The sequence below is a fragment of the Corvus kubaryi genome, unplaced genomic scaffold (assembly GCF_017639235.1).
Source record: "Corvus kubaryi isolate FWS band 111438036 unplaced genomic scaffold, C.kubaryi_AGA036_p1.0 split1-37296, whole genome shotgun sequence".
Lineage (NCBI taxonomy): Eukaryota > Metazoa > Chordata > Aves > Passeriformes > Corvidae > Corvus > Corvus kubaryi.
The window spans coordinates 5,447,789-5,472,137 of record NW_024582075.1 but is presented as its reverse complement, the minus strand read 5'-3'; the positions used below and the strand labels follow the sequence as shown (position 1 = coordinate 5,472,137).

The following is a 24,349-nucleotide window of genomic DNA, read 5'->3' as shown; positions in this document are numbered from 1 at the left end:
ATACCTCTGCAAATTTTTACTCCCCTCCTGTACCTCAAAATACAGCTCCTCACAGACTTGATATACCTTGCACCAGACTCCTCAACAGCTATAAAAGGGCTGTCTTGAAACAGGCCCTCACGGACTGGTGTGAATAAAGAAAACAAAGAGTTAGGGCTCAAAATGTGCTTTGCACAGATTTCAAATGTTACTGAAGCCTGGCACACTGAAGCCTTTAGCCACAAGAAAGAAAATTACTTTTAAAAATTTTGTATAGGGTGCCCATATATGTTATGGAGTCTATAGGAAATCACCAGTCTGCCTCCACAACCTGCACTGTGAAACTGAGTTTCAAGTGTGATACTGTAAAGGGAATGACACTGCTTCCCTGCTAGACTCTATCCTGCATTTTCAGCAAGTGCAATGCTTGTTTTAAGCTTGGCTCATACTACTGACATGCCAACATCACCATTTTTGTAATTCTTTATGGGTATATGTCGTGGGGCTTTTTTTTTTTTTTTTTTTTTTTTTTGGTGACAAGAAGACAAAAAAGCCTCATTTAGACGGCCGTGCACTGGGTACACAGCAATTAGTCACAATCCCTGTTTAGATACCCTAAGAAAAACAAAACAGCTTGTGAAACTGAAAGAAAACAGAAAATCAGAAAGAATGCCAGGTTTAGGCACGCTGCTGTTCTGGGAACACTCAGCACACCTCAAAAGCAGATCTACGCCAACTGCAGACTCGTGCCGACGAAATGCTCCATCCCGGTTACCTCCAGCTCCCGCAAGTGCGAAAACCCTTCTCCGCGGCGCCTGCCCCGATAGACAGGAGTGCAAAAATTTTTCGCTTTCTCCCCAAAGACCGCCGGAGCCGGCCCTGCGCCTCACCACCCCCGGACGCGGACTCGGGGCCGAAAAGGGTCGTTCTCACCGCCCCTGATGGACCCTGCGGAAGAGCGGGGCTCCCGGGGACCACCGCCCCTGCCGAGCGGACCGGCAGGGATTGCCCCGCATCTCCCCCGCCGCCCGGACCGCGCCCGCGGCCGCGACACCCCGCCCGCGCCCCCCACTCACCGTCCCGTTATCGTCCACCCCCAGAAGGTGTCCGTGGAGGATCTCCATGGGGGCGGAGGCGCTGGAGTGCACGAAGGTCCCCTTGAAGACGTGGGCGAGCGGCGGACGCTGCGGGGAGCCCATGGCGGCGGCGGGCTTGGCGGGCGCGGGCTGGGAGCTGCCACCCCGCGGGCTGCGTCCCCTCGGTGTCTCCCGGTGCCGCCGCCGGCTTCCTGGAGCTGTCACCATTTCCCCACCCCCTGGTGACTTTCTCTTCAGGGAGTGGTTTCGGCGCAAGGAGGGCGGGAGGCCGGGCCGCACGCTTCGCCTTCCCCCGACGCCGCCGGGCGGGAGGCGGCCGGGGGTGCCCGGGAGGTGCGAGGGGTGCCCCGCAAGCCCTCGGCCTCCCCGCCGCTGAGCCCCCCATCCCGGGGGTGTGTCCTCCTCCGTGCAAGAGGCGCGAACGCCCGGAGCGATGCCCGGTGGGTTTTGAGGTCCCGGTTACTCCCTAGGAAGCGGTGAGGGATTCGACAAGGTGTCTGATAGTGTTTTAAGAGTGTCTGGCAACTCACTTTTTGCAACCAACCTGCGGGATGTAATCACTTGCAGAAGTTTAACTTACAGGAGGTTGAGTTTGTAGGTGGGAAAAGACCTTTTAAGATCTTCAAATCTCAGACTGTCTCATCAGTCCTCGGCCTCTGTGCTGGATATTAGAAGGGTGTAGCAGTAGAGAATAGATGCCAGCTGAGGTACCAGACCTACCAGAAGTAGGCAGCCTCATTCAATGGAGATGGTCTACAGAAAAAGAGAAAACAACCTCAGGAAAATGAAAGGCAGAGAAAATTTAATTTTGTTAACTCAGAGAAATGTGTCCCCAGAACGATATTCTGCTCCAACAACCTAAGTCAAAGTACATAATAAACACATGCTAAGAGGATCACTATTGAGAGTATTGGGATAAGACTTCACAGAGGCAGAATTATGTGCATCAAGGATAACACCACAAATGTCCTCTGAATTTGTGTTTGAAGGCACCTTTATTCATCAACTTGTCAAGTGATGAATGAACTTGACACCGAGGGCACTGACACTATCGTTCTCAAGGCTGCATTGCAAAGTTTGTCATTACATGGTTTATCATTAAAAGACCTTTGCACTCCCCTTGTGCTGACACTATACAAATGCATGGCAGATTATCTATCCTACAAACTCTCCAGACTAATGGTGGGAGGAGAGAGAAGCACAGCAGGAAAGCGCAGAATAAATTTAATTTTAGCCTGCCATGGGCAAGTCATTAACCTTCATCTTGCCTTCTTTTCATAAGAGTGTGTTAGGTTGCTGAGAATAAAGTTAAAAAACCATTGGATTTATTGATATCAATGGGATGTTCTTACATGGATTTTGAGATCTGCTTAAAGAGGCACTAAAGAGTGTCCAAAAAAATACACACGTGTCAAAGTGACTTTTACTTACTTATGTTGGCAGTTCTTGTGGGAGGTCTTGGAGTTTAAGAAAACTCACTATGAGATAAAATTGGGGTTTTAAGACACGTAGCAGTTTCTTATTGTATTTCTAGCATCTTTGACACGAGAATCTAGCACACAAAACAAATCACAAGCCTTGCAGATTAATCTACTTTTAAGAAGAAACTGGCATGAAAATCTTTCATGCAGTTCAGTCTGTTTAAAACACAATAACACTTTCTGTTTCTTTGAAGACCAGAGTAATAAATTTTAAAAAATAGCACTAAAAGCCTTCTCAATTAGTACGTTCAAAACTGCTCTTCCAAAGTTATTTCTCAGGGTGATGTTGTTGTGTTTGTCAAGGCTGCAGCTGAAATGAGCTGTATTCCACGCTATTACTCCAGGCAAGGAAAATTGTCTTTTGCAGCAGGAAGGATAAAGAGTGGGAGAAAGGCTGAATAAAAAGGTGAGTGGAGATGAGAAATAGGGTGAAGGGACCAAGCCCTGCAGCGGTAAATTCACTTCCTCTCCTGAAGAGAGGAGTGAAAACAGCTCTGCTGCTCCACACAACTTGCCTTTGCCCTGGTGGCAGCAGGCAGCACAAGAGCTCGGGATTTGCTGCCAAAAGCTGTATTAGCCTGATTTGCATTAAGTGAAGCACACAGCTGTCCTAGGGCAGCACACTGGCGAGGTAAACCAAGGCAGCTGCTGCTACCAGACTCAGTTACACTGCCTTTCAAAATAATATTCAGCAGAGCTCAGTGCTCCTGAGGAACCCTTCGGTTGTGTTTGGTGGGGAAGTGGGCTGTTCCTGAGAATCTCTGACTGCTTCAACCCTGGTTTTCCATTAAAAATCTCAAGTATCGAGTCCAGCTTCCTTACAAAAAGAAGTGCAGTGATTTGAGTGAGATGTAATCCAGATAGTATTTATGCAAGAGAAAAAAAACAAAATTATGGACGGTCTCTTCCAAGAGTCTTCTTTCTCCCTTTTAGGAAGAAGTGTCAATAGCAAACACTGCCTGTGGTTGGTTTTTTTGTGGTTTTTTTTTTGTTGGTTTTGTTTGTTTGTTTAGGTTTTTTTGGTTGGGGGGGCGGGGTGGGTTTGTTGCTGTTGTTGTTTTGGGGTTTGTTTTCGGGTTTTTTGGCTTTCGTGTGTTCCAAACGCTCTGAAGTTGTATAATTTCATAGTCAAAAGAACTGTCAAAAAGAGATCTCTTCTGCTTTTTCCAGCTGTGACGTGGGAAAACATGGGAGTGGTGGAAAACTGCTGGTGGAAGAATGGTTAGCACCCTTCCCTCCTCCTAGAATTTTTTTGGTTTTTAGTTTGCAACAGTTACACATGCGTGCCCTAGATATTTGCACGAGTCAAGGTGAGACCTTGGCCAGCTATGAAAAACTGAGTCATTGTTCCAAAATGTTGTAAGACTGAAGTATGTTTTGTTTTGCTGGGATAAACTGATATAGCTGGCGCTTTACCATCTGGGATAGAAATGTAATGTTCTGCTGTGACTGTTACATAGTAATTAACTTAAAGAGTAGCTCCTTTTGGTTTTTTCCCTCCTTCCTCAAAATAGTTGAGGGTCTGGAGAGAGATACTTAGCTTCTTATAAATTATGCAATGGGTGGTTTTTTAGTAGCACTTAATATTATCACATATGTGTAATACATTTAATAATTAATAGTGTGTACTTTGATCTAATACTGTTTAGAAAAAAAAAAGTCTGTCTCATTATTCAGTAGCTTATCAGACTATCTATGGTCTTCTAGGCAATTATAGAAATGAGTCTTTAGGTGAGTCCTGAAGCCAAACATATTCAGGACTAGAAGAAAAATCAGTCAATGAATCTCTAGTAGCACAAGGACAGATTTTAACAGAATTAGAGTGCCTTTATTCTCCTTAACACTTTCACTTCCTGAGCTTTTCTTCAGTTGTCACCCTATACCAAGGAAGAATTCAATTACTTGTTTCAAAGTCTCAGAGCACTTAAGCTAATCCTGCAACATCTGAGAAATATAAGAAGAAGAAGCCTGCATCTGCCCACTGCTTTCAAAAAGTAGTTGGTGGGGTACTTGCCACCAACAAGAAACTCCTCTGTCATGAGCCTGTTGAGGTCAGTGCCTGTGCAACCTGAGTGGCAGGATATGAAAATTATTACCCTGATCTGGCAATGAATGTTATTATAGCATTTATGATCAAAATGGACCTTGTCCATAATTTGTAACATAGCAACTAGGTAAGTGGAGAGAAAAAATACAGCTGATTTATCTGCCAATAATTGCTTTTTTTTCTGTATAAGAAAGAGCTGATTAATGCAGTTAATCAATTATTGGTATTATTCAGACAAAAAAAAAAGAGTGAAGCATGCTTACTCTCAAGTGAGAAATTAAGTTGGGAGCTATGTTGGGAGCACAGGCTGCTTCAGACACCTCGTTTTCCCACAAAAATGTATATAATCAGAATATGTTACATAACTTAATTTTTCCAACTCCATCTACAAGTGAAAATTACCACACTCAAAAAGAATATGAAGCAATGACCATAAACACAACCTCCATGTCATTTGACACCATGGGTATTCACTCTGCAGATCTCAGCTAGAGCTTTCAGCCTTTGATACCCAAGTCTACAAAGGCTTGGGAAACCAAGGCTCAGACACTGCCAGGGGATGGTGGAGTTACCTTCTGATATTTCCTATCTCCTAAAGAGGCCAGCACTGGCATAGTACTGTCATAAGATATCCCATCATTAGAATTTAGAGATGGTACATTCTGCTTGCTCACAGATACATAATTAACTGAAGCACAGATTGGCTGATGTTAGTTCTAACATGACATTTTTCTGTTTTACTGCCAAGGCTTGTTCGTAACAGGAATTGTATTAACTAACCCAGAGAAGATCTTAAGAAAAGCCAGGAAATACTACACAAATATCAGTAAAACTCATCTTTCACTAGAAGTACAAGCATGAATGGGTGAAATATGTCAAAAGATTTCGTTGGAAAATCTGTTTCTATTTTCCACAAGACACAAAGGATGAATCACTGTGCTTGGTGAACTTTACCTCTGATCATGTTAAAAGAGAATGGAATAGAATTTGGGTGTCTGCTGCTGTTGACAGAGGTTTATGGGAAAAAAAATTGGACATGACTTGCTGTTATTGCCTGAGAACTTTCACTGATAAACTTTATCTGTGGAATTACATTGTATGGTGGAGTCAACACCCATAATAGAATGGGATCAGCTGATCTCTGGCCATGGCAATATTATAAACCACTGTAGGTAACTGTTCAAAAAAGACTGTGTTGCTGGTCTTATTTTCATGCTAAAAAAACCAATAAAACCAAATAATAATCTTCAACATACTATCAGTAATGATTTATCTAACTTTACACTGCTAACAGAAGATAAAACACTTTAGAAGTGTAGTCACAAATAAATTGTCATAAGGAATTAAAGTGAGATGTTACCATTTATTTCTGCTTTATTGCTGTCCACACATGAACACTTTTTGTGCTTTACCAAGGAGCAAATTCCACTGATGCTGGAATTAATTTTCTTCTAGAGCGATTTGTGAACTCTGTACCATGATGAATAAACAAATTCACAGCTGTAATTAATAGTCCATGCATCCAAACCTACTCCTAATAATTGCAATGTGTTGACCAGCAGCTGCATTTCTAAGGTGTCTGAAAGATCTCTTCGAGTGTGCCAGTGTTCAGTAAAGCAGCAAAATCATCATGAGAAGTTTTGTGATCAGGTTGAAGGAAGTCTATTAGAAATATAAAAATAATATCAGAGTATTATTAGTTCATCACTTTATTCCAGAAGATACTAAAACATGAATATATAAACTGTGAGAATTAAAAACAAAAAATCAAACAGGTATTGAAGTCCATTGGTATTAGTAATGTATTTACACTGAATCAACTAACTTACTTATTTACAGATTTTTGGATTACCGGATCTCGAACAGAAAAGGAATTTTTTCTATGACTTGTTGACAGAAACTTCCTGCTTTGCATCCAAAACAGGGTTTTGAAACCATCTGAAAATAGTAGTCTCTTATTTGAGATATACAATATTTCCGAATTCCCAACAGTTCCTCTTAAAGAAGGAGAGGGAAGGGAGGGAAGGAGGAAAGATGAGAGAAAAGAAGCAACATTTTGTAGATGTACATGTCAGTATTATTCATCCAAGTTCAATCTGAAAAGTTGATAAAAACCCCCTTACTTCCCCAAAAGGCAAACACAGGTGTGACAAGTGGGAAAAGGTGGAGTTTTCATCCCTTAAAGGCTGATCATAATGTTCATTCTTTCACTATCAGTTTCCAGCCTCACCCTTTCCTAACAGGGTTTCATGGGATGCTGTCACCCTGGCTAGAAGCATTATGGCTACTGGTCAGTACTATCTGTAGAGACCACACAGACGTGAAAAAAACGTAATTGCCTATAGCTGCAAAATGACAGATGTGGACAGGCCTTAATCTTCTCTGTATTCATTTCCTTAATCCTTGTTTTTGTCTACATTTTGGTTATCTTTTCAGAAGATTTTTGATAGTGTAAGTCTTTCTCATAAAATTACTGTTTCATCTGCCTTGCTGACTCTTAAGCACTCAGTGAGATAAGCTGAAAGTACTACAAGTATGTGCCATATTTAGCACCCAATAAATGTGTTTATGTTGGCAATTTGAGCAGATAGAGCTGCACAATCAAATTTCCTGGGTGGTGTTTGGTTTTTTGGTTTGTCTTGTGCCTACATTTTGACAAAAGCAGTGTCTGCTTGTGAGCACCAGTTGTGTGCTTGCCATGGTTTTCCTCTGGTTGAAGGGAACTCTTGAGGACTGCATGCAGGAAGCCACAAAAAAAATTTCTCTTTCTGCTATCTGTTTGCAAGGTCCTTCAGTAATTTTCTTTTTACACTTGCACAGTTTTCTCTTAGTAAAGATTAGGCAATGTGGGATATTTCTACAGAAATCTGTTTTCACATATCATCTGTAGACATATTCATGTAGGAATCATATATTAGGTGTAGGCACATGGACACGTAAGGTATGTGGTCCTAGGTATGGCCACTTTAGGTACGGACACAGGTATGGACACATGGTGCATATGGATGGCCATCAGCTAGCATCAACTCAGTTGCTGGTAAACACAACTTGGGTATGCAACTCTAAAACCAAAACAGATAGCATCAAATCAAACTTTCTATCACAGAATCACTGAATCAGTTACATTGGAAAAGATCTCTGAGATCAGAGTCCAACCTGTGACCGAACAGCACCATGACAAACAGACCATGGCACTGAGAGCCACATCCAGTCTTTCCTTGAACACTTCCAGGAATGGTGACTCTACCACCTCCCTGGGCAGTTCACTCCAATGCCCAATCATCCTTTCTGTGCAGGAATGCTTCCTAATGTCCAATCTAAACTTCCCCTGGTACAGCTTAAGACTGTGTCTTCTGGTCCTGTCGCTGGTTGCCTGGGAGAAGAGGCCGATCCCCAGCTGGATTCGCCCTACTTTCAGGCAGTTGTACAGAGTGATAAGGTCTCCCCTGAGCCTGCTTTCATCCCGACTAAACACCCCCAGCTCCCTAAGCTGCTCCTTGTGCTCCATAACTTTCACCCACTCCGTTGCCCTTCTCTGGACCTGTTCCAGCACCTCAAAGTCCTTCCTGAATTGAGTGGCTCAGAACTGAACACAGGATTTGAGGTGCAGCCTCATCAGTGTCAAGTACCAGAGGAAATCACTTCCCTAGTTCCATTCACCATACTGATACAAGCCAGGATGCCACCAGCCTTCTTGGCCACCTGGGCACACTCTGGTTCATGTTCAGCAGCTGTCAACCAGCACTGACAGGTGCTTTTCCCTGCGCCAATGTCCAGCCACTCTGTCTCCAGCCTGTAGGGCTGCATGGGGTTGTTGTGACCAAAGTGTGGGACCTTGGCCTTGTTGGACCTCATGCCACTGGTCTCAGCCTGTCCAGATCCCTCTGCAGGCCCTTCCTACCCCCCAGCAGAACAACACTTCAAATCATGCCAGTAAGTAAGGTGGAAGCCTTAAGCCATTGAAGGCACTGTCCCACACAATATTCTTGTTGATAAATTAGAGAGATATGCTTCAGTGAGGGACTACTAGGTGGATAAGAAACTGGCTGGATGACTGCATCCGAGGATTTGTTGTTAATGCCTCAGTATCCAAAGGAGATCTGAAACCAGTGGTGTCCCTCAGGGATCTGTATTGGCACTGGTAAGGTTGTGTTTTTATTAATGACATGAACAGTGGATTGAGGGCATTCTCAGCAAGCTTGCAGATGACACTGAGAAGAGTGGTGCAGCTGGTGGGGTGCATTGCCATTCAGAGGGACCTTGACAGGCTTGAGGACTGAGACAAGGTGAACCTCATGAAATTCAACAATACCCAGTTGCACCTGGATTTGAGCAGTCAACAGCATCAGCAGAGGCTGTGAATTGAGAGCAGCCCTGCAGGACTTGGGCATATTGGTAGCTGAACAGTTAGATATGAATCTGCTGCATGCCCTTTCAGCCCCAAAAGCCAGTTGTATACTGGGCTGCATTAAAAGCAGTGCAGCCAGCAGGGTGAGGGAGAGGATTCTGTCCCTCTGCTCTGCTCTTGCAAGACCTCACCTGCTGTGTCCAGCTCTTGGGTTCCCAGCACAGAAAAGACAAGGACTTGTAAAAGCAAGGCAGTCAAGAAGATGAGGGGGCTGAAGCACCTCTCCTGTGAAGACAGACAGAGAGTTGAGAGTGTTTAGCCTGGAGAAAAAAAGACTCCAGTTGGGATTTTATTATGGCTTTTCAATGTATATTTTTCTTACATCTATCTCATATAATTATTTCTTATAAGAAGGACTTTTTCCAGGGCCTTTAGTGACAGCCCAAGGGGTAGCAATTTTAAACTGACAGTTAATTGAAATAGGCCATAAAAAAGAAATTCTGTACTGTAATTTTGGTGAGACAGTGGAACAGATTCCCAGAGAAGCTGTGGATGCTCCATCTCTGGAGGTATTCAAGGCCAGGTTGGATGGGGTTTTGAGTAACCTGGAACTCTTGATTAGTGGAAGGTGTCCCTACCCGTGGTAGAGGACTTGGTCTAGATGAGTTTAAATGCCAAAAAACTCCAAACCATTCTGTGATTCTAAGTATCTGCCTTCTTCTGAAGAACCCATCTTTTCTTTTTTTTTTTTCCCAAAGGTAATAACGGTGTATTTTACAGTGTGCTTTTTCTCTTGAATCTCAAGTTGACATGAAGAATGCATACCTAGTCACATACCCAATGCTGTTGTTGACACCTCTGGTAGAGAATCCTGACAGAATTCACAAAACCATCACAGTGCTTCTCACAGCAGCACTGTGGAGGCAAAATTGTTCTGCTGGAAATGCATCTGCAAAAGCTGTGGACAAACTTTACTGACTGGAGCGTTATGAACACATACATTGACAACATACTACCACAAAGCAGAACACCAAGACACAAAGACATGTTGCCCAGGCCATGAATGAGAGTTAAGAAGTATTGGATCACTTGTCCTTTTTAGCCAAGTGTTGTCCAAGAATATTGTTTCATCATGCTTGGCATTCTTTACTTCTTCACCTCAATTTATTGACTAGATTGTAACTAACAGTGCTTTTTCAGTTCTATTTTTATGTGACTCCTGTTTATGCTGGAGCCTTTCTCCTGCATATCACACACAGAGAATCTTTCGCGCTGGAAAATACCTCTAAGATCATTGAGTCCAACCTTTGACTGATCACCACCTTGTCAACAAGACCACAGCACTAAGTGCCGCATCCAGTTGTTTCTTGAACACCTCCAGGGATGGTGACTCCACCATCTCTCTGGGCAGTCCGTTCAGTTGCTTAACAACCCTTTTCATGAAGAAATTCTTCTTGATGTCCAGCCTGAACCTGCCATGGTGCAGCTGGATGCTCTGTCCTCTTGTGTTGTCACTGGTTGCCTGGGAGAAGAACCCAGCCCCACGTTGCTACACCCTCCTTTCAGGGAGTTGTAGAGAACAAAAAAGGTCTTCCTTGAGTGTCTCTAGACTACACACCCCCAGCTGCCTCAGCCACTCCTCATGAAACTTGTGCTCCAGGCCCCTCCCCAGCTCCATTTCCCTTCTCTGGACTTGATCCAACACCTCAATGTCTTTCTTGTAGTAAGGGGTCAGAACTGAAGACAGGACTCAAGGTGTAGCTTCACCAGTGCTGAGCACAGCAGTTCAGTCACTGCCCTGGTCCTGCTGGCCACACTGATTGAGGATGCCACTGCCTTTCTGGCCACCTGGGCATACACTGTCTCATGTTCAGCCACTGTCAACCAGCACCCCTAGGTCCTTTCCTGCTGTCAATTTTCCAGCTGCTCTCACCCAGCCTGTAGCACTCTTGTGGGGACTGTGGGGACTGTTGTGACCCAGGGGCAGGACCCAGCACTTGCCCTTGTAGAATCTCATGCAGCTGCCTCAACCCAAGTGAATGTATGAATACTATCACATTCAGTTTTGTTCTCAGACATGCTTTGTTGTCTTGCAGTATTCAAGGATTGCTACGGTTTACACAAAGTTTTCTCCAGACATCCTTAAAACTCCCAGTAAATTTTCCAAAATTTTTAAATGTGCTTTTCAATTTTTCACATTAGTGATATGAAGAGATGTCCTTTTTCTTTCAAATTTTAAACCGAGACACTAAACTCAAGGCTGTTAAGCTGTAATGTGTTCCATGGCTGTTCCCTTCGCTCCTATATGCAGCTAAATTTTATATAAACAAGAGACAGCTGTGATCCTATAGTCTGATGATCTACATTATATGCACCACTGGCAATACCTGAGGTTGTGTATATTTACTCAAACATCTCTTGGATGATCTGGATTAATAATTTGACAGTAGTAGAAAATTCATTATGGTCTTCAATAAGTTGTGCAAAACTATTTTCATTGATAACTATCTTTCCTGGCAAAAAAAGAAAGACACTTTATTTATAATTTGAATTTGTTCACATTGAATTCTCATATTTTTATATTGAGTGGGAAAACTCTTTATGAAAGTTGTGCTTTCACTGAGGTCAAGCAGACCCCTTCACTCCCTGCTTGACCAGCTAAATGGGTTGTGGTTTTTGTCCTTCAAGATACAGCCTATTTTCCCAGCTTAAAGGTTCCTTATGTCTTTTTCTGGTTTTGTCTGATTTCAGTGTCTGTCATGGACATTGAGAACTGAATCTCATATGCTAGAAACAATCACGGTAAAGCCAAATGCAGGGGTTATGTAATGTCCCTATTTATACAGCTGAAACCAGCATATTTGCCATTTTGCTTGTACTGTTACACTGACAAGTCAGATTGCCTTGATTACAGGTCATGGTCAATCCTATGGCTCAGTTAGCTGCAGAATAAATGCAACCTACATTAGTCACTCATGAGCATACACTTTATACTTGTTGTTGCCTGTATATGCACAATTTGCTTGAGACAGAGCAGTCAAGATGCCCAGACCAGAGAAGTGCATTCTATTATTTGCTACTCTTCCTATCTGTGTCTTTTTCAAACTGTACCAATGAAAATTTGTACTTTTTTTCAAGTGGCTGGTAAGAAGAATGTAGAGCCAAGCATCAGTATCTTCACAATCCTAATGGAAATACACCATAATATACTTTCATATGGATAGTACAGCTAGAGGTCTGTCTGCATTCTCATATGAGTTAGTGGGGTGGTCAAGAGTAGGCTCTCTATGGTACCCAATCTTGTGTTACTTCTGACAAAATAGATTGGCTTAATATTCAGTGTGAAGCTTTTAAAACTTTCAGTATATCTTTTTAGAATTTTATCACTCCACTATAGCAGAAGAATCTTATTTAAGAGAAAAAAACATTCAAAATAATTGAGGTAGATACTTTCTGTGCTTTTTTTCTTTCAAGATTTCTTTCAATGCTTGTGGAAAAGAGCCATGGTATCTCTACTCCAAAACATCTGTGTGCATCAGCTGGCACACATTAGTAAGACTTTGCTCTGAAATTCTTTAAAAATCATTAAATTAAAAAATATGAAGAAACTTGTCAAGGTTTCCCAGATGAGGCATATTGAATGACAGCTCATGAAGGATCTGGGAATTGAGCCATGCACTTACAACCTGACTTGCCCCAGAATTAGGCTCCCAAACTGTCAACCTCAGTCTGCAGTAGGGAGGTCACTGCTGACCCAGTGTTGTCAGGCAGAATGCCATGCAGGCTCCTGTTCTGTCACCTCTGGCAGTTACCTCTCTTGTGCGTTGCTGGCTAAGGATGCTGGACATCCCCTGGCACTCATCTTCACTCAGCTCACCAATCTCCAGTCTCCCTTCACTTCCAGGAAGCTGTCATTTTTTTTACCCGCTCTTCCAGGCTCCAATTTTCCCAACCTAAATAGTCTGTATGCAGGAGCAGAGTATGTCATCAGTCTCTTAAGTGGCTTTCTCATGTCCCTTCATGAATTGGAGAATGCAGGACATGCCATCTGTATTTAAACCAGGTATTATCAGTATTTACAGGTCCACCCCGTTACCCTCACAACTATCAAGTAGTAGGCTTCTTCTTGGGAGTATAGAAGTTCTGCTTTGGTCATCTACTCACATACACACAGGTATTCAATTATCTGCTGCCTGGTAGCATTCACAGTGAAACTATTTTCTCATCCATGGCACAAGCAAGGCTTTTTGTGATTCAGAAGTTCTGTCGTGACTCACAGGCTCTTTTGATATGCAAGTATGATGCTTTAAATAGTACACCATGACAGAAAGACAGAGCAGGCAAAGTGGATTGTCTGCTTGAGAATCTTGGTGCCTGGTAAGTCACACTCATTCACACACTTCCAGTGTTAAACCACTGTAATTTGTTGGGGGTTTTTTTCTAGTAGAAACAACAGGGAGAACAAACCCCACAACTAAACCTTTGTAAAAGGCAGTTAATTTATGCAAATCAAATAGGCTTCTCTTTCTCAGTCCTCCAAACAGAGTTGCAGAAAAATAGCTGAGGCACCCACCACAGATTCTCAGTGAGTGCTTCAGTGTCTAGGGGAAGAGCAGTTTTATCCTGTTGCCCTGCGAAGTGAGAGGGAAATGGATGTCTGGACAACCGGGTAAGTACCAGCCAAAAGTACTCTTTCTGCTCTGGCAGTGTCATTTGAGAAAGAACTTCTACACTGTGACTCCAGAGCCACACAAGTTTTGATGTGCCCCAACCCTACAGCTTTCAAGGCAGATACAGGCAGAAACACCTTCTGGGCTGAGGGAAAGGAAAAGAAACTCCCATACATACCCAGGACAAGTTATGTAACTCCCACAGTATCAGCACTGATTTCTAATTTTATTCTCAAAAATTGATGTTATAGAAAATGCTTCACTCTATTTTTTGCTTTTAAATTGCATTTTTTTCCCACGAAATTTAGGTAAAACATTACCTCCTGAAAAGTGTAAGTGCTAGACAATGAGTTTATAGCTGTACTTGCAGCAACTACAGACATCCCAATCCTGCAAGATTAGAGGTCACGTATGTGTGTTGTTCTTTAGTGCAGAAATGTAAAATATCCAAGCTAGTTTCTGACTGGAAAATGTCATGGACCTCTCAGCTACTCCTGCTGATCTCTTGCTATGAGTGGTGATACTCCTCAAACACTGACCTCAAAGTATGTTCTGCTGTTGTGAAACTTAAGTCCCACCATGTATGTTTAGGAATCTTGAATCACACTGGAACTGGCTGAACTGAAATAATGGGCAGTGGTTTTGAAATGGTTGCTGATTTTACTTCATCTATATAACTACAAAATGGATTTTTTTTTAAAAAAAGTACCAGATTATAAGGAAGGCTGATCTGCAGAGGAAGCCTCATTTGCATCTTTCACTCCTCAGCTGAACAGTTCAGAGTTAACTGAGAAAGCCAGGTTATTTTGACACAGTCAAACTACAAAAGAAAAAGTGGGCAATTGTGTTTTACATCACAAAATGAAGCTGGAGTTTACACTTCCCTATACTTTTGGCAGTAAAATACAGCAGAAATACAAGATTTTGTGTATACTACAACTTTATTTTATTGCTGATATGGACCCATTTCTTTCTCCATGGAGAAGATTCATAAAGAATATTTATGTTATAAAACAACTTTGTACACTGAAGGAGTTGATCAGAAAAGCCAGATTGTAGTTCATTTTCTAGGCAACTTAATTGAACTATCTGAGAAGATACCTTTTCTAATGCCCTGTAATGGTTAAAGTCTAAGCAACCGATTAGCTGAAGGCTGTATTAATACTGACAGCAACTCAGTGTGCCTTAGACAAAAATAGCAACACCCACCAGTATTCCTTAACTCCTCACTACCGAATAATTTCATTCACTTCCCACATGCAACCACCCACTTTGTTGATAACTCATTCCTTTAAATCATGCTCAGATGTACCTGATTAAAGATAGTCTTGAGGGGTTTTTTGAGACTGGTTACATAGTATGTACTTTTGCACTGAAAGTGTGCCTGCTAAGACAATATCTATTTCGCAAGGGGTGTAGATTAGCTTGTAAATGCAAGACTAATCAGTGTTTCTGGGCCTGCTTTCTTCCCTTTTTTTCCTGATTTAAGCTTCTGAAATTATATGTTTCACTTAGCAGCAATTCTTTTTGTTGTGACTGTCCAATCTCCATCCGGTGCTTGCTTGCACAGCCAAAAGAGAGGTTTTTTCATAGCTTTCTGCTTAACAGATCTTCAACTGAGGTATAAAAAGTTTCAGAGAGGCGGTTTCAATGTGGAGGATGTGAAACAGCTTATTATACTAGCCCTGAGACTCCTGCCCCCGAAGTATTTTCTTAAAGGGCTTGTGATATTTCTACTTGAAAATTTGGAAGTTTAATTTTACCTCAAGAAGAGATATCAAGGACAGTGTAGGGAGACAAAACTGAGGTCAGCCTGTCTCTTGTAATAGAGTGGCCTCCACAAGTAGTTGTTCTGTCAGGTTGCTCTTTCAGGTAATGAGTTGTTCTTTCATAATCATAATGGCTGCAGCTATTTTTACCATGTCAAGATCTAGCTTCAGGTCATATACCTGTTCTCTAAGCCATTTCAAAGGCCCCAGACTGTGGCTGGACAGATTTTAGATGAAGAAACTGGGAATTCAGTAACTGGAGGACAAGAAAGGAAGGAAGAATATAAAAAGATACTAACTTATTTCACATCTGTCCTGGTTCCAGCCAGGACAGGGTTAATTTTTGTAGTAGCCAGGTGTACTAGTTTGAAAACAAACTAGTGGGAGGCACCAAGTCAGAATAACAATTTAATAAGGAAATAAAAGGGAAAAAAAAAGGCAGAGAACACTGGGTTAAACTGACAGAGTCAGGGTACAACCTGACACCTTGTTAGTCAGGGTGGCTGCAGTCCTCCTGAAGTGGTGGATGTGGTTCTGTTGAAGCAGTGATCCTGTAGAAAGGGTCTGCTCTTCCTCAGAAGGTCCAGAGATGGCTATGTAGCTCCTGTCCTCTGGAAATCCAGTGGAAAGGCTGTCTCTGGTGTTCAGAATCTCAGATTATATCCAGGATGGAATGCTTGATTCCTCCCTCTGGCTGGAGCATCTCACAATGGGATGATGAGTCATGAGGCCAAGTGTTGATTAGGCTCATTAACAGAAGATGGTCCGGAGGGAGTTATCTCTGAGTCATGTGGCAGGACAATGATGGGCCATTAACAGCAAGATAGTCTGGGAGGAGGAGGCAAGGAAACACTGCCCCACCTGATTTCAACAGTTCATGAGGATGGTAGTAGAATACACTGCAACTCAGGACACCAGGAGGGGCATGGCCAGAACTCAGAAGTTACTCTATATAAATTCAAGTCATTGCCAAGAGTGGGGAAAGGGAGTCTCTTCCAGGGAGAAGGGCTCTCTTCTAGTCAGGGTTGTAGGTGAGCATTTTACATGTGAATCACTCTCCCTTTTGTACCTTCTGTCATTAATATTGTTGCTGGTTTTGTTCATTTACTTATCTCATTGCTGTTTCCAGTAAATTGTTCTTATCTCAACCTGTGGTATTTGCCTTTTGTGCCCCAAGTCCCCTTCTTGAGCACACTGCAACAGGGAGAGGGAGGGGGGAGTGAGTAGTTCGTGGGTTTTGTGGGGGCACTAAACTGGGGAATACTGTTCCTAGACAATAACACATCAAACTAAAGGCCTTATTTCCCACTAGAAGTTCCATAAGAGGAAGCTGCAATGAGACTTGCATCTGCTATGAACATCTCTGCAGCTGCAATAGTAAGGGCAGAGTAAAACTGCATTTGTAAGGTTTGTGACGAGTACTGGGAACAGCATAATAAAGAAGGATCAAATAAACAAGTTGTTGATTTTGTTCTGGAAAAAATAATTAGTCCATTGTTCTTAATGAAACTGAATGGAACTTTTCCTTTGTATAGTTCCCTCCTTTCTGTCTTGGGACACCAGGCAGAACTGTTTCTTCATTCATTCTAACATTGCTTCTACAGATGCTTTGGCCAATACTTGAGAAATTCATTGGTTTTATATTTGAAAGACAGGGCTTGACAGATTAGTTGTTTCTTCTGCATTAGGGAAGCTCTGTAGAATTACTGAATGCACAATTTATGCTTCCATACTATTCTTCTGCTTCAGAGTAACATAATTTTCAGTGAGGGTTTTTTTTATTTATTAGCTAACTATTTGAGAAGTGTGATTAAATTTTATTTCTGTTCTTAATCGTGGGGGAGTCCCTCTCTCATGTCGCATATCAGCTCATAAAAAGACATAAATTTCATGGCTAGACTGAATTTCCCTTTCAAAGGTTCTCAGTGCTGCATTTATACTGAGCCTGACACTCAGAGGCCACCTGGCATCATAGATTGGTCCTTAATGGAGCTGCTCGGACTCTCACTGGCTGAAAATCAGGCTCTGTATTTCCAGTCAATCATCTTGAAGACTCAGTGAACACTAAAGGAGGAACCCATATTCAGGAACCTAAAGTATTTTTACAGGTCTTTCCTTTTGGATCTTCCTCTACCTTAACAAACAAATGTGTTTTATTGAATCATATATTTTGAGCTGTCATGCAATAAGAGAAACATGGGAGAGCAGTTTGCATTTTGTTTTCTGAAACTACATAGAAATTAGAGTGGCTAGTGCAGCTACTAGGATGGTACATATTGACTATTCCATAGAATGATCATTTATTGTATTCAGGAAAACTTGATGGATAGAAAGAAGTAAAAGAGACATTCTGCATATTATGATCCCTAAGAATTTGTTCATTATGTACATATTTCAGTATCCCACGTAATACAGCCGCCACACAAAAGGATAAAATGCAGCAGAAGTAAAATAATTTTTTCTGTTGAATAACAAAAAGTCAGGTGGTCTTCCATCTAGTCTTGGGAGTTACAATAATTTGGCACTGGCTCACATTTTCCAACAACCCAGCCTCTGAAAAAAACAGAGCTGAAGTAAACATCATGTAGCTCGATGTGTGTTTGCTTCAGTTTAATGCCTCATCTATTTCTGCACAATGTAAATTCTTAGGATTTAGAGTTTTACTGAAGAGAATCTTTCTCCAGCAGCAACAAATACCCTTGGTAAATTCTTGCAAACTGCTCCCTGTCACTGTCTTCTCTCTCAGGTGCCCAGATGTGGGCTCCAGGATTACTCCCTCCTTGATTTTACCCCAGGCTGATGGCCATCCAACAGGCATATGGTTCCTCAATGTGGCTTTTGCCCTTTTTCGAAGGCAGGTGAGACATTTCCCTTTCTCCAGTTGTTGGGGTTCTCCCTGGTGACTACAGCCTTGGAAAGCTGATAGAAACTGGCTGTACAAGGATATCAGCCACCTCCCTCAGCACCCTGGGGTGCAGCAGGACCAGGTCCCAGGATATGTGTGAGTGCTGAGTGCTCCTGCATGATCCCTGATGTGACCATCAAACTAGGCTGGTAGCTCCTTTCCTCCTTCACTGAGTACAGAAGCCTGGCAGACATTGTTGGTGACAACAAGCAGGGTGGTGAGGACCAGCCTTATCCATGTCTGCTGTCACTGAATCACCCACCCCATCCTGTAATGGTCAGCCTTTTTTGACTAATGTAGTAGTAAAAGCATCCACTGCCCGTGACACTTCTCGCAAACCAGTGGAATTTTGGCTTCCTTTACTACGCCTCTACATGCCTTGGCAGTGTTTATTTATTTCTTCTCTGTATCCTGCCCTTGTCTCCCACCTGTATTTGCATTTTTTTATTGAAGATATGTCACGATTACTTGCTTCGCCAAGCTGGCCTCCTGATATGTCTCCTTGTTTTCATGAGGATGCACCATACTTGTACTCGTAGAGTGCTGTCCCTAAAGGCCAACAAGCTTTTCTGGACTTCTTCACCCTTCAGAGGTACCTCCTACGAGATCCCACCTAAAAGTTCTCTGAAAAAGGCAAAGTTTTTGTGCCTGAAGTCCAAGATCTGTTCTCTGATGATGTTCTCCAACCATGCCTCCCAACTTCAGAACAGAAAATTCAGGAACCGGCAGAATGAAGACCCTGAGTCCACCACAGGAGAGGATCACATTCCAGACCACCTAAGGAACTGGAAAGTGCACAAGTCCGTGGGACCCAACAAGATTCATCCATAGGTCCTGATGGAGCTTGCAGCTGAAGTTGCTAAGCCACTGTCCATAATTTTTGAAAAATCATGGCAGTCAGGTGAAATCCCTGATGACTGGAAAAAAAGGAAATATAACATACATTTTGTAAAAGGGGAAAAAAGACACAGGGAACTAAAGACTAGTCAGTCTCACTTCAGTGCCAGACAAGATCATGGAACAGATTCTCCTGGAAACTATGCTACATGGAATACAAAGAGGTGATTGATAACAACCAACATGCCTTTACAAAGGGGAAATCGTGCCTGACAAATTTGGTAACCTTCTAGGATAAGGCTAGAGTATTGGATAGGGACAGAGCAACCCCTTAACATTCTGTGATCACCGTTCCTTACGTGGAAAAACTGTGCTCTTCATGTTAGATGAATTTGTCATCCTCAAAGGCTCCCTGGTCCTTCTCTGCAGGGCTGCTCTCCCGTAGGTCAGCCTCTGACCTGTGCTGGTACTTGGGTTATTCCTCCCCAGGTGCAGCACCCTACACTTGCCCTTGTTGAACCTCGTTGGGATTCTCTCCACCCAAATCTGGAGCCTGTGAAGGTCCTGCTGAATGTCAGCACAGCCTTCAGGTGTATCAGCCACTCCCCCAGTTCGGTATTGTCAGCAAACTTCATCCAGGTGACAGAATCACAGAATATGCTGTGTTGGAAGGGACCCACAAGGATCACTGAGTCCAGCTCCTGACCTTGCACAGCACCACCCCCAAGAGTCACACCATGTGCCTCGGAGTATTGTCCAAACATTTCTTGAACCCTGACAGGCTTGGTGCTGTGACCACTTCCCTGGGGACCCTGTTCCAGTGCCCAACCACCCTCTGGATGAAGAACCTTTTCCTAATATTCATCCCAAACCTCCCCTGACGCAGCATCAGGCCATTCCCTCGGGTCCTGTCACTGGTCAGCACAGAGATCAGTGTCTTCTCCTCTTCTTCCCCTCATGAGGAAGTTGTAGACTATGATGAAGTCTCCCCTCAGTCTCCTCCAGGCTGAACAGACCATGGGATCTCAGCCACCACTCCTCACAAGGCTTCCCCTCAAGGCCCTTCACCATCCTCATGCCCTCCTTTGGACACTCTCTAACAGCTCAACGTCTTTTTCATATTGTGGCACCCAAAGCTGCCCCCAGCACTCAAGGTGAAGCTGCCCCAGTGCAGAGCAGGGTGGGACAATCCCCTCCCTTGCTCAGCTGGTGATGCTGTCCCTGATGCCCCCCAGGACACGGGTGGCCCTCCTGGCTGCCAGGGCACTGCTGACCCATATTCAACTCACCATCGACCAGGACCCCAAGGTCCTTTTCTCTGTCTCTGCTTTCCAGCCTGTCATTCCCCAGCCTGTCCATGCATCCAGGGTTGCCCCATCCCAGGTGCAGAATCCAGAACTTTCCCTTGTTGAACTTCATATGGTTGCTGATTGCCCAGCCCTCTAATTTGCTAAGGTCTCTCTTGCAGGGCCTCCCAAGGGAATCAACAGCTCCGTCCAGTTTTGTGTTGTCTGCAGATTTGCTTAGTATCCCTTCCAGTCCTGTGCCCAAGTCATTTATGAAGATGTTGAAGAGCACAGGGCCTAAGGTGGAGCCTGCAGAACCCCACTGGTGACAGGTCCCCAGTCTGATGTCACCTCATTCACTGTAACCCTTCATGACTCATCCATGAGCCAGTTGCTCACCCATCCCATGATGTGTTCATCCAGCTGTGTGCTGCGTATTTTGTCCAGAAGGATGCTATGAGAGACAGCATCTAAAGCTCTACGGAAATCCAAAAAACATTACATCAGCTGGCTTCCCTTGATCAGCTGGGTGGTTTACCTTGTCATGAAAGGAAAACAGGTGTGATAAGCAGATGTCACTGATAAACCAGTGGAATAAGACTGGACGCAGCATTGATCCTTGGGGAACACCACTGACTACAGGCCTCCAACTGGATTCTGTTCTGCTGATTATGACCTCTGAGTTCTGCCATTTAGGTAGTTCTTGATCCACCTCACTGTCCAATCACCTAATCCACATTTCATAAGCTTATCTATGAGAATATTATAGGAGAGAGTGCCAAAAGTTTGCAGAAGTTTCCTTTCTGGAAGGAAAGAAGAACACACTCTGTTTCGAGAGAGTTGTTTTTTGTTTGTTCTTTTTTCCTATTTTCAATTAAAGGAATGAGAAAGTGGAACAACTGTGCAGAACATTATATGTAATCACTACTTAAATTCAATATGAAAAATATATATGCCTGCATTTGACCCTACCAAGAAATTTCCAGGAAACAAAGAACAACAGATTTTATGTTATAATCTCAGCTAAATTTGTCTAGAAAATAAATCTGTGCTTCGGGTTTTCTGCGGGGTTTGAAGAGAAACAATAGTTGGTTAGATAACACTAATTTCCCAGAAATTAGTGAAGAGCCAATGAATACACATAATTAATCAGCTTGACACCATTGACATTATTCTCATATAATCATATTTGATTTTAACACAAAAGACTTTTCTATTTTTCTACATTTTCTAGCACAAAAGCATTTTGTACTTTATTGTTGAACATACAAATGAAAGTGTAGTCATTGAGCCATTGGATATTTTAATTCATTCATTTATAGGTACATGATAGGAGCTGCCCTGTAACTTTGCATTCATCAGACTCACAGGAGTTAAAAACTTAACTTAAAAAAATTAAAAGTCATCTGAAAAGGGGTATTTTCCTAGAACTTTACTGAGTGTGACTTAAGGTGAAAGAGACAACGTCTCTTATTTCATGAGCTTCATATAACTTCATTTGGAATCACACAGAAAGTTTTTGGCTCAGATGTCAATTAATATACATTTTGGATATTCAATTTTGGTTTTATTAGAATTTAACAGGATGTGCTTCCTTGTTGTTTTTTTTAAAGGGACAGTGCTGTATGGCCATTCGCAATAGGGGTTTTATACTTGTGATCATCCATCCTGTCACCGCGGATTCTGTTTCTTTTCATTCATCCAGGCCTGGTGTGTCCAGAGAGTCCTATTCTACCTCTGCTTCTTGGAAACCAAGCAAAAGGTCTCTTTTTTTTTAATCCTGATTCCACCTTTGAGGACTGACACCTCCTTCTTCCTACCAAGAGTTTCAGGAGAAGCATGCTCCTAAAGCTCTTGGTAGTTGGCTTCTTTAGGGTAGAAATGGCAATAATGGTATCTTTCCCCTTTTCCACAGTGGCTCAGAGCAGCTAACAGAGACTCAGACCTGTCACACTTTGTATTGAATTTGCAAGACCTTGGGTCTGAAGCTTGTCAGTCTTGTTCTGTCTGAACTTTTTGTTGACCAGCAGCTTTCTTTTTCTTGTCTTACTGTGAAAGCAATTTCTCTAATTGAGCAGGTGCTGGTGATCAATCCGTTTTACTTGCATGTAGTACAATAACATTTTTTTACAGATAATAGTAACAAGCAGTCATTCTATGCAGAATAGGATAATTACACCTCTGACACAACGATATAAGGCAGAGAAACTCAGGTCTGGTGCAACAGCAGAGGCCTTGCAAAGTGGAGATGCACAATATGGTGCAGAGGAGTACAGGCATGGGGTGATACGAGGTGGGGAACAGGCTTGGCACTGGAGAGAGTCTCTGCAGCTATAAACCACTCCCCTGCGATCAGGTAAAGAAATGCAGACCCAGAGCTGGCCAGAACTCATTTTAAAGATAACAAAGAGAAGAAATAAAGGACGCCTGCCATGTGTAGACAGCAACATATACAGTATATTTGGATGCAGCATGCTGCTACAGACCACTGAAGAAAAAGGAAGATGTAAAAAAATCATGTTAGCAGATATGTACCAGTGGCTTCACGTGGCTCCTGGAGAGAGAAAGAGGAAACCAGTGACATCAGTATCTTTTCCTCCTGAAGGATTCATGAGGGTGACCACTTCTGACCCTGCCCTCCCTAGGGGCCCAAAATCTGTTGACTTAAAGATGCAGGGGAGCAGTGGGAAGATGAGCACTAGGAAAAAGGGTATAAAAACTACATAATGGGGGTGTTTCAATTTTAATTTTATTAATACCAAGACTTCTCCTTATAGAAGTGATTTGACTGAAATACTGTTAATTCATGTAATAATTAGATCTAGATCACAGAATCATAGAAACATTAAGATTAGAAAAGAGTTCTAAGATCATCAAGTCCAACCTTTGACTAAACACCACCATGTCAACTAGACCGTGGCACTAAGTCCCATGTCCAATCATTTCTTGAACACTTTCACTGGGCAGTCTGTTCGGTGCTTGACTACCCTTTTAGTGAAGAAATCCTTCCTGTTGTCCAGCCTCAACCTCCCTTGACTCAGCTTGAGGCCATTTCCTCTTGTCCAGTCACTGTAAGCCTGGGAGAAGAGACCAACCACCAGGCTACAACCTCCTTTCTTGTAGTTGCAGAGAGGGATAAGCTCCCTCTGAACCTACTTTTCTCCAGGCCGAACAACCCCAGATCCCTCACCCACTTCTCATATGACTTGCTCTCTAGACCCTTCCCCAGCTTTGTTGCCCTAAGAAATTTATTTAAAAAAAAAAACAAACTCGCTGGCAGACTGCTGCATCGAGCTTCTCATTTGGTTATGTCTTTAGTACTGGATGTTTGACTACCCTACAGTCTTCTACAAATGGACCTTGAGCTTACTTAGAGCTTCCAGCAGGGGAGCACAGCTACCACACACCCACACACCCTTGACCAGTGAACAATACCATGTCTGTTGGGGAGGCTGTCCTCATTAAAAAAGCACACAGCTCCAGTAGGAACACACATGGAATGCTGAGGAAGAAAGGGGACACCCACCTAAGCCAGCCAGACCAGTCAAATCAACCTGTGCAATCAATGGCATATCAGATCTCACAGCCAGATTGCCCTCACATCCAACAGACAATTAAAGATTCATGAATTAGACGTCTAAGATTTCCATTATCTTAGCAATACATTTCTAACTTTACTTGTACATAAGTTATGATTCCTCCTTCCCATAAACAGGATTTTGACCATAATGTTGTAAGAGTTCCCAGATCATAGGGAAGCATCTCAGAGGGACAAGGGCACAGCAGGGCCTGGAGTGTTTGCTGAAGGCTGTGCTATGATGATAGTGGTGGGGTCCGTGCCAAGATGACCAACAGTGGTGAGAGTGAAAAGTCACCAGACATCAGCAGCCTCCTGTCAGTCATAAAGTAAATTTTGATCTTTTCTAGTTG

At 42.9% G+C, this 24,349-nt stretch overlaps 1 protein-coding gene and 2 long non-coding RNA genes across 3 annotated transcripts in view; 1 reads left to right on the top strand and 2 right to left on the bottom strand.

Moving 5' to 3' along the window:
- The window catches only part of GDA (guanine deaminase), a 29,804-nt gene extending 28,504 nt beyond the window's left edge, over nucleotides 1–1,300 (bottom strand). The window contains exon 1 of the mRNA XM_042012814.1: nucleotides 1,056–1,300. Coding sequence (XP_041868748.1) covers nucleotides 1,056–1,283 — 228 coding nt within the window. The 5' untranslated portion in view covers nucleotides 1,284–1,300. The remainder of the gene's footprint in view (nucleotides 1–1,055) is intronic.
- Nucleotides 1,301–3,612: 2,312 nt separating this feature from the next.
- Nucleotides 3,613–5,855, top strand: LOC121657341. Its single transcript, XR_006013574.1, has 2 exons — nucleotides 3,613–3,867; nucleotides 5,353–5,855. It is a non-coding gene; the product is annotated as an uncharacterized LOC121657341 (long non-coding RNA).
- A 1,987-nt stretch (nucleotides 5,856–7,842) lies between these two features.
- On the bottom strand, nucleotides 7,843–23,628 carry LOC121657363. Its single transcript, XR_006013583.1, has 2 exons — nucleotides 23,572–23,628; nucleotides 7,843–8,056 (listed from the first exon to the last, which is right to left on the bottom strand). It is a non-coding gene; the product is annotated as an uncharacterized LOC121657363 (long non-coding RNA).
- Nucleotides 23,629–24,349: the final 721 nt, after the last annotated feature.